The 12,570-nt window shown below is 42.5% G+C and overlaps 1 protein-coding gene across 1 annotated transcript in view; it reads right to left on the bottom strand.

Moving 5' to 3' along the window:
• Window positions 1-12,570, bottom strand: part of ADAMTS16 (ADAM metallopeptidase with thrombospondin type 1 motif 16) — a 156,178-nt gene that overhangs the window by 106,018 nt on the left and 37,590 nt on the right. Inside the window, exons 4-8 of the mRNA XM_007451658.1 lie at window positions 10,407-10,689; window positions 6,507-6,706; window positions 4,955-5,038; window positions 2,535-2,694; window positions 936-1,041 (exon numbers count right to left, since the gene is read on the bottom strand). Of these exons, the coding sequence (XP_007451720.1) occupies window positions 936-1,041; window positions 2,535-2,694; window positions 4,955-5,038; window positions 6,507-6,706; window positions 10,407-10,689 (833 nt within the window). The remainder of the gene's footprint in view (window positions 1-935; window positions 1,042-2,534; window positions 2,695-4,954; window positions 5,039-6,506; window positions 6,707-10,406; window positions 10,690-12,570) is intronic.

Below are 12,570 nucleotides of genomic sequence, written 5' to 3' on the forward strand. Positions count from 1 at the left end.
TGAAAATAGAAAAGCTGTAATTCCTGGCTGTGCATTTTCTAGAAGCTTCAAGTACAGTTTCAGTCCAGCAGGAAAACACTTGTGTTACCACTGCTGATGCTCACATAAATCAGGGCAATTGCAGGAAATCAGCAAGTGGGCCCCACTGAGAAAAACTTTTTTTTTTTAATAGATGGTGCCTCAAAGTGAGGCAGCCTATAGATTATTAGACTAAGAAATCTTATTTAAGAATAATAGCTACTATAAGTAATGGACAGAAAAAGATACTCCTAATGACATGTCACCCATTGCTGAGAGCTGCTTGTCCTGCATCGGTGTCTATCCATCTGTGCCAAAGCCCCAGGTTCCCCACTCCCCCTGATGCTGCCCCATTTCACAACTGACAATGGTGGGAACGTGGGGATGTGGGAAGCAAACCAGCTCCCACCAGGCTGCATCTTGTGTCCTCCCTGTATGCCCCAAATCCTGCACACCAGTCAAAACTCATCTCTACAAATTATGAAAGTGATGTAAGAATGCAAACTTGAGAATAGTAAGTTAACAATGGGTGGGCTTGTTACCATCTTCAGTCACGTGGAGTCCTCCCGTAGGAGTTAACCATGGAATAAGATGAGCTCACAGGACCAAGTTCAAAACCCAGGACAAAGGAGCAGAGACAGAAGAGTCTGTAGTCTGTGACTGTATGCACATGTGTGAGCAGGAAGGGAAGAAGGGAGCGAGGAAAGTGCAAACATGTGTGTTGCCACAGCTTTAGAATGTGTGCAACGAGACACTCAAATAAAACAGAAGTGCCTACGTGAGCATTTCCTACTGGCGTTCTCACTGCAAATGTGTGAATTCCCCCCACAGGCTTGAGCTACTGCACCAGCATCTCTAGACAATCTTCCAGTCTGGAGAGGACCCCAGGCTCCATCCTCCCAGGGAGATGCACTTACTTGTGTCCAGACTCGTGGGCGATGGTGAAAGCCAGTCCAAGACCTGTATCTTCATTAATCGTACAGCTGCGATATTTACTACACATTCCACTTATGGGTGCAAATCCTACAGGACATAAAGATCAAAAGAACATATAGGAGCAATATTGTAGTAAAATAAAGAAAGAGGGTGTGTCATGTGCGTGTATTTACCTCTGTCCTTTAGAGAAATTTGGTTCTCATCTTTGTCAGGTGAAATCTGAAACAGGAAACCCTTGGACAATCATATAAAGGGCCCCGAATTATGTGGGAGAAGGGGGTCTGTTTTCCCTTACCAATCCATGGTTCTATGTAATGTTCAAGTTACAGGTTACCATGGCGGCAGAGTTGAAGAGGGAATTCCCTGCAGATAGAGAATTTCAGCCTTTTTCTATAAGCAACTGTGTTCTCAAAAGCCTGAGAAAAAGTGCTGTAGAGAGTGGGTGTCAGGTGGTCCCCAAGGCCACTCCATGGTGGAGGACTTTCGAGGAGGGTGCACAGGACTCAGCATCTGTCATACTCCTGGGTGTACTTTAATAGGGATGGAAGTATATGGAGTAAAATCAGCAGAAGGGACAAGCACCTGGGGAGAAGCCCAGGGAAACCAGGCACGAGCTTCCAGGGTTTCCTCCCGCCGTGGAGTCGCACAAACGGACTTAATTCCTCCAACAAGGGGAACACTGCCCACCAGGGTGCTCATTAGAGACTCAAAGCCCTGGCCTTTGGTTGGGGGCTGGTCACATAGCACCCCTGCCTGGAGTGGGCCAAAATTCCAGGCCCCCAGAATGAAAGCAAGTCTTCTGTGTAAACTGCATTATTTGTACAATTTAGGCCCAGTGAGCTTATCATGTGCAGGGTGGGAACCTCCTGAATTCTAAGTCCTCAGAGGCATCCCAGGGCCCATCTTGCACTCGGGGCTTTCTGGGAACAAGTAGTCAGGACTAACCTCTATTAAACCAAGTCTTATCTGAATGTTTTTGTAATAAAGACCCTTCTTCCCTAAGATCTTGGGAAGAAATGGAGAGTTAGGAAAAAAAAGTCCAGGAGAACCTTGGTCAGTAGCACACTGTGCTTTACACTATTTGGAAAAGTATAAAAAACTTGTATCATATTATAAAATACCACCAAGATACACCCAGCCCAATAAACATGTTGAAAATGGCTAAGATTGAGATATTCATAGAGAAATGGAAAAATGAGGAATCCAATATTGTAGTATCTCTACAAATATTCCTAAATGTATTATTATTTTTTCATAGAATGAGACACCCTTGAATCTGTTGACCCTATTCTCACCACTGGAAGAAGAAACGGAAGAAATTATTTCTTAGATTAGAAGAGATAGAAGCTCTTGAATCCGTGAGAGACCTTTTCTTGTGAAAGAACTGATTTTGGTGAATAAACACATACTCTTCTGTTTGGCCACAGTTTATACAGGGAAGGGAGTTTATTCCTTACAGTTCCACCCAGCAGCAGCTACAGCTTACAGATTCGGAATGAGGGCAAAAATACTCCATATCCTAGGCCACTGAAGGTGCACAGCACACATGTGTTTCTCAAAACCCTGGCAGAGGGTCTTACCCAGAGTATCACAGGGTTCATTCTTCCAGGAGCATATGTCCAGGCCGGTTAGTAAGATGGCATGGTCATGGCGAGTCCCATCTTTCCCCATCAATCCAGACTGCCACTGGCAGAAGCTGCTCAAGGTGTGGTCCGCATGATGGCTTATCACTAGCCCTGGCTATGCAGGAGACACCAGGAGCCCGAGATAACAGGAAGAAAACATGTTGTTATGCAGTTGTTACTGGCTCTGTCATCACAGAAAACTAGCACTAACTTGGATTTAGTTACACAGGTGGATCTGGATGGCAGAAACTAATTTACCCATTTTACGCGTTAAAATCCAAAGGAGGGTGTCATATATAAAACCTGTACAGACTCAGTGTAGACACTCATGTTTATTTCTCTAGTTCTGTACCAAAACAGTTGGGATGTATTTGCTGACTCTGAACACATTTCAATGACCCAAGAAAGATTAGTTCTGTGCATGAAATGTTCGCATTCAAAGTATTTATAAAACACTGCAAAATTATATAAGGCAACAGAATCGTTTATACGACACTTTGCACATACACAAAAACACACCCAGATGGTGGTGTGTTTATTTCATAACCCAGCTGGGCAAGTAAGATTTCAAATTTGTAACTCTTCTAAGAGTTATTATTACAGTGTTAAATTAAGTCACTTTCCTACAGAGGCACCATGTTTATGAGAAGAGGCAGCTCAACTGACAAAGCTTTATTTCTAGCAAATAGGCTGGAACTAGAAGGAAACTATACAGATGACCTTATCCATATATTTCACCTTATCCATATATACCAAGTTCTAATAGATCAGCAGTGAAAGATCAGAGTGAAGGCTACCCGAAGTCTTGGTAAATGAAGAACTGGGGGGGGGGGGGGGGGGGGGGGGGGGGGGGGGGGGGGGGGGGGGGGGGGGGATGTGTGTGTGACAAGAATATCTCCCAAAGCTGGCAGGCAGATGAGTTCTTTAAAGCTTATTTATAGGTATGATATATTTTCCTAAGGATGGTCAGAGAAAACCAGGTTAAATACCTCAATTTCAGGACAATAACTTGTTTAAAGCTTTCATGACCAGAGTGTTGCTTTGAAATTGCGTCTCTCAGTCACTGACTATGTTTTCTCCTTAAATGTTTATTGTGTCTTTCCAGAGAGTCAAAGGCACCCAAGCTAAATGCTGTACATCAATCCTGGGACATGCCTTACATTCTTCAGTGGGTGATTTCCAGGAAAACTGCATTAATTAAAGTTAACACAGGTGTACGATCAAATGATAACCTCACTTATTCTTTGCAGCTTGGATGAGTTCCAAGGTGAAATGTTTTAATACAAAGAATAATTAACCTGTCACCTGAGAAGCCCTGCTAGTTCAGCACCCCCTCTGCAGACACACTGACACAAAAGACAATGGAGTTGTATCATGCTGACTCTTCAGGCTAGAAGCAGATCTGCCCATGCATGCCCCATCCTGCAGGGTAAGAGGGCAGCACCCCACAAACTGAAAATCTGAAGGCATCTTAAATCTCATAAATGATCTCAGATTTCATCTAAAAATCATTTGTTTCATAAACAAGACAACTGTGGCTAACAGGAGACTCTGAAGATGTCAGCCCGGGTGAAATTGGACTCAGGGTGCCTGACTAGGACCCAGGGTTTACTCCCCCAAGTCCAATCAATAACCAGCTTGGGGCAAAATACAAGTGAGAGCCCTTTATGGCTAAGACGTCCCCCTTACTTCTGCCATGGAATATTCATACGAGTCCTTATTGTGAATGGAGGGGTACCTCTGTGTGTTCACACAGGGTTCTGAAATGAAGGCAACAGACAGTCTTATGCCCATTGCTCCCAAGATCCAGCATAATCTGGAGGTTTGTGTGCAATGAGAGGAATGTGCCTGACATCCTAGAATCTCTATAAAAATAAAATCCCAAGACCAAAGGTGGTGAAGGTCAGTCTCAGCAGTTGGGAGGCAATAGAGTACAACAATGCACTGCCACACAGTACAATTTAACTTCTGGGCTACAGGACATTGTTAGTCTTCTAGCAAAAGACCAAAGGGCTCACTTCATCTCCATCCTCAAAGCTCACAGTGACTGAGGACAAGTTTTGCACCTTGCATTCCTAATGTTTTTCCAACAGGGTATTTAAAGTAGCTCTTCTCTTCCATTTTCTTATTAGCCAATCAGATGAGTATTTCTTACTACTCTTGCACAAAAATCACACACACAAAAAAAACAAAAACAAATAAGCATTACAGGAACTGACAAGAAACTCATTGCATTAGACACAAAATATTAAAGCATTTTTGTCCCCAAGAGAAAGAGAAGTAAAGAATCCATAGAACAATTATATTTAGGAAAACAAAGCATTATTTTGCATTTATTTTTCCGGGGGAAAAAAGCTACTGGCTTCAAAGAATACCTGTTCTTCTTCCAGAAGAATCAGACCTACAATGGCAATGTTGATGTTTCCTCCTATTGTTCCATCTTTGAATAAAGCAGACACCTGAAAAGGACAGGTAATACACATCAGTCCCTATACATGGCACCCTTTTCCCCCAGCCCTTAGCCTGGAGTCCACAGCTGAAGGCCAATCCTGTGTTCTCCAGTGACATAGCAAGGTTAAGTTTCTTACATTGCTAGACACACAGGTATGGGAATATCTAACAGCCAATTACACCAATTGTTGGATCCTTACTGTTGGTGCCTGAAAGTAAAATAATGAAGTCTGTGGAGGCAGTTCCACCTCTTATCAAACACCTCTTATCAGGCCTCCTAGTTGGTAGGTGTCCTCATTAGACATAAGGAGGTTCCTTTTTGTTTCTTTTAATTTATTTTTTAACTCATAGTGATGATACACAGGCGAGCCCTCCTGAAGCTGTCCTAGCAAAATATTCCAGAAGAATACAGAAGTTCTTGGGAAAAGACCAAGAGGATACAAGAAAGAGAAGGAAAACAATGTGGAGAGAAGGTGATCAGGGAAGGATGATGTGACCATCATTAGGGATGATGGTCACATGTGTAAAAATGAGTGATCCAAGTGGCATATGGGGTGATGAGCAAGGACAAGTTGACACTCATGGGAAGCAGCAGGGAGCTAATTTGGCACTGAGGTGTAGAAATGCTGGAAAAGCTCTGCAGAACAGAGGCAATGCTTGCACACATCAAAGACCTGCAGTGGGAGCTGTCACAGAACTGCAGTCTGTGTCACCTCCTCCCTCACTTCCCTGGGAGATCATAAACCACGAGGGTCTGGCCACCAAAAATGAGGACAGTAATAGCAACCACACCACTTCATGGGAAGTTAAAATACATTTAGGGGCACTCTGTTTATAGAGGTAGGACATAAAACATTTTCAAACATTGTCATCACAACTATGTTAAAATACACTTTGATGGCCCCATACTTTGTCTTCTGTTATGCAGGTCTCACTTGGGTGGAATGGGGCTTAGACACCTTGCTCCACTCTTCATTAATGACTAAAGCTGCCACAGTCACATCTTCTCTGCAGCAACCTTCTAAAGGGAGTACTGTTCCTTGTTCTTGTCGATAGAAAGATGCATATACAATATTTGAACACTCCTATCCCTAAAAAGATGGGTATTTCTATACAGCCATCTAAAATCTCACATATAATGCTGATGGGCAGATTTACTGCACTCAGATGTCTCTGCATCCTCTTATAGATTTCTGACAAATGAAGACATCAGTAAACTTGAAATATGTTACTGGCTTACAGAGAAAGTCAAATTATTCATCCTCTGAATTTTATTCTCTGAGGGATTGAAAAAGGATCTTCTGATTGGCTCATAGTAAAAGTGAAAGAGTTATCACAGATAAAATGTTTCTTGTGTACAAGACATAAACCCACAAATAAAAGTAGGATGCAAAACATACACACACACACACACACACACACACACACCATTAGGTGGAATTACACACGTGACTTCAACAAGAAGGGCGTTCCTACCATATTGAGTATTGTCAGTACATAGGTGGTGATGTTTTCATGGCCGTGGTTTTGCATCATCTTTTTGTCAACGACCACCAATGTCTCCACGTTCAGTTCTTCATTCCTATGGGACTTCAGAAGGGACCGCTTGTGCCTTATGCACGACTTATACTCATCAGGCAAGATGAAAAGGTCTTCCTTGGGAGGCTTAGGCATGTCTACAGGGGGGCGTTCAGAGAGGAAATGAATGTAAAGTTGTCACACGAAACCAATGGTGGAACTCATGCTAAAGAAAATGGATTTTAAAAATGTTCATAAAACAAATCATAAAACCCTTAAAACTGTGATGCAAAACATGTGTTAAGGTGGAACACTACATTTAAGTAAAGTGTGCATAGTCTACATGTCATGGAATTCATTGTTATATTGACTTTTGTATAAATTTGTGCTGATTTAAAGCAAAAAGAAGATCACTCTGGCTCTGAACTCTTATTATCTAAAAGCACGATGTTCAAAGACTATGAACATAAAGATCTGTTCAACAGGGCTCTGCAAATGAGTTATTGATAAAACAATGAAACCAATAATTACAAAAAGGAGTGCTGTCTTATACTGTGTTATTTGAAGACTTTTAATGACCTAATAGTTTTTAAAGTTGATTCCCATGTCTAGACACACAACTGGTTTGTCTGTAGTATTTCCAATGGGTTATAAACTGCTCAAGGCAGATCCACTTCACTGCAGAGCTAAATTTCCTAGAAAGTATTGCAAATATTTATCTAGTTTAATGAAAAGACAAAATATACTCGGTCCTCTTGGAGTAAGCCATTTAAAAATAATTTTGGGGTTTCCCTGGTGGCGCAGTGGTTGAGAGTCCGCCTGCCGATGCAGGGGACACGGGTTCGTGCCCCGGTCCGGGAGGATCCCACATGCCGCCGAGCAGCTGGGCCTGTGAGCCATGGTCGCTGAGCCTGCGCGTCCGGAGGCTGTGCTCCACAATGGGAGAGGCCACAGCAGTGAGAGGCCCATGTAGCACACACACAAAAAAAAGTTTTGGCATTAATAATCAGTAAATTAACATTATGTTAAAAATCACTAGGTTTAGTGGATGCCTCAGAAAGTGTGGTTAGAATGGTTTCAGGTGAAAGTAGGCTTCAAAATATCCACATATTTAGGTGGCACTAATTTAAAAGCTATGCCAACTCTATTCATGGACCACACAGCTAGAAGATGCTGTTTTGTTTGACTGATTCCCATGTCCGTTGCATTTTATCTCTCTCTGCTAAAATACTTCCAAACCTAAATGAACCTTTCGGAGGGTAACTGTTACACTGGCTAAAGGTTAATAAGCAGTCATCATGCACCATTCACATTGATGCAATTTACACAGATGTGATCTTCACCCTAAGAGATGTCTGTATAACTCATTCATTCTCTACACCAGCCATGGGTAGGAGTGAGGACACGAAGGCATGGGGAATGAACGTAACTTTCTCACAATCCCTCCTTAGAAAATGTTGGAAATGGATTTCAGATCTGGCAGTGTGGTCCCAGGGCCCTTAGTCTTAATTCCCATAGGTACAGGGTACAAATGGACACAGTATAGGAGCACAGCAGCCTCCCAGGCCCCCAGTATTAGAACAGAGGCAGAAGCACCAGGGGGGTGGTGATCTTACTAGCCAGGGCTCTGACAAGTCCCTCAAAACAAGTCACTCCCCCATCAATATGGTCCTGCAGCATTTTCCCAAACACGTGGGTCCCAGCTCAAAACCCACCCGTGAAGCCTGCAGCTAGAAGTAGCAAGCTAACTCATTAGTCTGAGGTTTATAATCACTATTGATTTTAAGCAAATCAATCTGTTTTTGTCTGCCTGTTTCCACAGAGAGATGCCTAAACACACAGGAAAATCTCTCATTCTCTGAACTCTACGGAAGAATCTTTGTAGTGTGAACCCCACTGAGACAGAAGACCAGGATTCCTCCAGGGAAGCCCCAAGCCTCATGGACAACATGGAACTGTTCTGCACAAGTAACTGAGTCCTGAGAATTAAATGCTCATCCTGGAGGTGCTGTGTGTCAGTTCTGCTAGATAGGGCCCCCAGTCACTCAGGAACTGCCATGTACCCAGCAGGAGGGGACAGAAACTGTGGCAAGTCAAACAGCACCAGATCAACCACTGATGTCGTCCACCAGCAAGTGGCGTTTTGTGGCACTTTTTTTATCTAGTTTTATTATGAAAACAGTAGCTACATCTTTCCATTTTCCAAACACAAACCTTATTGTACAGTTTAGTATCTTTTTCAAATAACTTCCTCTCACGACCCAACCCCATCTATTGAGATTCTGAAACGTCTGTGGAAGCAAATACACCTACAAATGTGCACACATGCACACACACAGCCCCACCAAACAGAATAATCGTACCGCCCTGTATGCACAACTGTGCCTTAGGGCTACTGGCCTGAATGACTCTGATCACCTCCAGATAAGTATGAAAGGGTCATATTCATTCCAGAATGGTCAGCACTGCTGGATTGATCAGAGACACTGCAACATGTGCTTCAGGCCCTGGTGTGGCCTGTCAAAGAGTTGAAGACAGCCCTGACCATCTTTCCTGCCTGGATCCAGGTGCTTGGTCATCTTTCTGTCCCCAACATATGAAATCTGTCCTACTCTGACTACACCCTCACCAGGAGCCCTGTGAGCACCAACCTGGCTCTCACCTTGTCTGTGCCTGAGTCCCTCTCTTCAGTCCCACTCACTCTGCCCCGCCCTGCCTCTGCCTGGCCCCGCCCCCAGCCGCCTCCGCCAGCTTCTCCCCGTCTGCGCAGACTCAGGAAGCTGTTGCTGGTCAGTGTGTCCTGTTCCGATGCCCGCTCAGTCTGTCTTCCCTGACCTCCGCAGCCTCCTGTTCCCTCTACTTGTGCTCAACATTGTTCTTCCCGCTGCCTCCCCTAAGACTGAGCTCACTCTTAGTAATTTGGCTTGAGTTTTTCAAGTCCATTTGAAAGTAGCCTGAGACTTAGTTACAGGACGATATGAGTTCAGATGACACACAGGTGCTGACAGGTCAATGGTACTTGTTCTTTTATCAAAGATGCCAAGTGATTCTGGGTCATCCTCTCTTCTCCACAGTATTTACGGAGACCCTGCACATGCCCACCTCTATTTGAGGGTGCTGGGTCTAGCAGCCAACGAAACCAAGCCGCAGAGAAGGATAGGCTTTCCAGAGGCTCCTTGGGGAAGGTTTTGCTAAATAAAGCAACGCTTGAGGGGAAAGCCGAAGGAAGTGAGGAAAAGTCCAGAAAACACTGAACTCCTGTTCCTGAGTTTGTGAGACGTTCCTTCATAAAATGTAAATATCACATCTATTCTTAAATGTTCATGACACAAACAAAAAGAACTTCGATAGAGCCTTGGTGATAAATTGCAGATAAATTTTGTCATGCATACTCTGTCTTCTGACGTGGTGAGTGAAGTATAAAAACCTGCATAGGGACAAATCACCTCTGCAGGAAAAGCATGTGAGCTTTAATAAATCTAGGCCTCAAAAGTACAGAATTACCGGGCAGACATGCCAGGGTTCTTTTGAAGACATCTGGTGGATTCTGCATTTCTGAGCACCCTGTCATTTAATCTGCCCAGGGAACAGCTCTTTAAAAACAAACAAACAAACAAAAAAACCAAACAAACAAACAAAGAAAAACATCTACCATTATCTATCCATCTACCAGGGAGAGATGTTTTAAACTGAACATACAGTCGATGGGTTTGCTTTGGAATCATCACTTAAGTTTAGCAAAGGTAGTCAACAAATTTCACCTCTAGGGCAGACTACTTTGAAGAAAATTAAAAATACTCCATCGGCTTACAGAAATGTCCAAACTGTTAAATACTAAAAAGAATCGCCCTTACATACATTTCTTGCGTCTTCCGCAGAAATGCAGCTTCTGTGGGTGCCTGAGACTGGAGCCGCCGCGCGGGGGTTGATCTTCATGGTGGAAGAGGTGGCGGTTTTCCAGCCGCCAATTTCTCTCCATCATCGCGACCTGGTGGGACCCCTGATCCCGAGGCTCGGTGGATCTTTTGTACAGGATGTGGGAGGGAGGCCCACCCCCTGCAGAGTCCTTGGGGCCCCCTGCCAGGTGTGAAGGGAGGGGCTTCAAGAAGTAGTCTGCTTCCTGGGTTCTTATCATGCCTGACTGCAAAATAGAGAGGGAGAAAGAAATGTGCATCACTGTTCTGTTATCTGCTCACAAACGTGCTGTTCCCGCCACTGAGAGCACACGTTGAAAGGGGTCGCACAGGGGGCTGAGAATTAAGGATGGGACAGCCCCACTCTTGAGCCCTTTCCCCACCCGCACCCTTGCTGAGACACTGGTGTGGAGGTGTCCTGACTCGACTCCAGGAGCAAAGAGAGTGCACAGCATACTAAGGTCAGGTCCTTGAAAGCAAAAACTGGAGGAGAAAGCACACAACCCTAGATATTAATATGGGTGGAGGTGGTGAGGGGAGTTCCCAAATAAAGACATAAAATTATAATCCTAATATAGTAAGTAGCAAAATTCTATTCAGACTTCAATAAAATGTGACACTTTCTATAAAAGTGTAACTTGACAAAATTAATCCAGAAGAAAGCACAAGGAATTTCTTAGGGAATCAGGGAGGTCTTTCTAAGCAAAGTATTTGGGAAATAGGAAAGAAATGATTATAAAAACACAAGAAATATCTGTACAGCATAACAGACAATGAAAGCACAAACAATGACAAAAATATCTTAAAGGAGAGAAGATTGAGAGACTTGCCTTTTAGAGTGACAGGTATTTTTCAAACTTGATAATTGTTAGGAGAAATGGGAACAAACAGGCAATGACACTAGCAAAGGGTAGACTGGGGCCAGACCTGCCACATCTATCAACATTGAAAATGTATAATTCAATTCTAGGATGTTACCCTTTTGGAATTCTTTTTTTTTTTTTTTTTAACATCTTTATTGGAGTATAATTGCTTTACAATGGTGTGTTAGTTTCTGCTTTAACCTGTTGGAATTCTTGCCAAATACTTCTTGTAGGCACTTCCCCAATATTGATAAGTATTTGTGAATGATAATTGAATCCTTGTTTGTAGTAGCATAAAAAATACAAACAAAATGAAAAAAAAAAATTAAAACAAGAAGTAATTTAAATGTTTACCAACTAATTCAAGGTAATCTTTAAAAGTACATTTACATATTTGGCAAGAACATAATTATTTAAAAAGGCCAGCTAATTATGTCCTGATAATAATCTTAACTAAACATTTTTGTGTGTGTGTGTGTGTGTGAGCTCCTAAGCCTATGGCCAACATTTTCTATATTACACCTTATTTATCACTCACAGCAATTCTTTGAGGTAGGTATCATTATGCTCCTCCTTTTATGGATGAGGAAATAGAGAATCAGGCTGATAAAACAACATTTTCAAGGTCACCTGGGAAGCAAAGTATAAGGATTGGAACAAAATCAGAATAAATTAAAAACCTGTAAGTTTAAGGCTTATACTGTAGGGGTCCCAGAAGTTGTTATTTTTTAAAAGTGTATAATAAAGTATATAGTGGGATTCCAAATGTGTTCACTTTTAAAAGTGTGCATCTGCACTTAAAAAATTTTCCTAGAGGGACTGATGAGAAATTGTTGATGCTGGTTATGTTCAGGGAGAGAAAATCGAGGAAGAGGGATGCAAGAGGGGGATTCCACTTCCATTTTTACATCCTTAGGCACTACTCAAGTTTTTAAACTCTGTGTGCATCCTTTCTTTAAAAAAAATGTCAATGGCATTGCTGGATCATGGGATTACAGATTAATTTTTTAAATCCTTCTAAATGTTTTAAAATACCTTTATAATTTTAGAATAAAAAGCACTACTCCTACAGAACTATCCAGCTATAATTTAGAACTCTCCAGTACAGTATTTATATGTGTACTGATTTTTTCCAAGTTATTTTGATAATTTAGGACACTGATTAGACCCTTATTGGGTATTCAAAGACACTGATGCTTGGTTGCCTGTTCTAAGAGTGCCTCTGATTTAGGAGCCTGGGTCTGA

Source organism: Lipotes vexillifer, unplaced genomic scaffold, assembly GCF_000442215.2.
Source record: "Lipotes vexillifer unplaced genomic scaffold, Lipotes_vexillifer_v1.1 scaffold1463, whole genome shotgun sequence".
Lineage (NCBI taxonomy): Eukaryota > Metazoa > Chordata > Mammalia > Artiodactyla > Lipotidae > Lipotes > Lipotes vexillifer.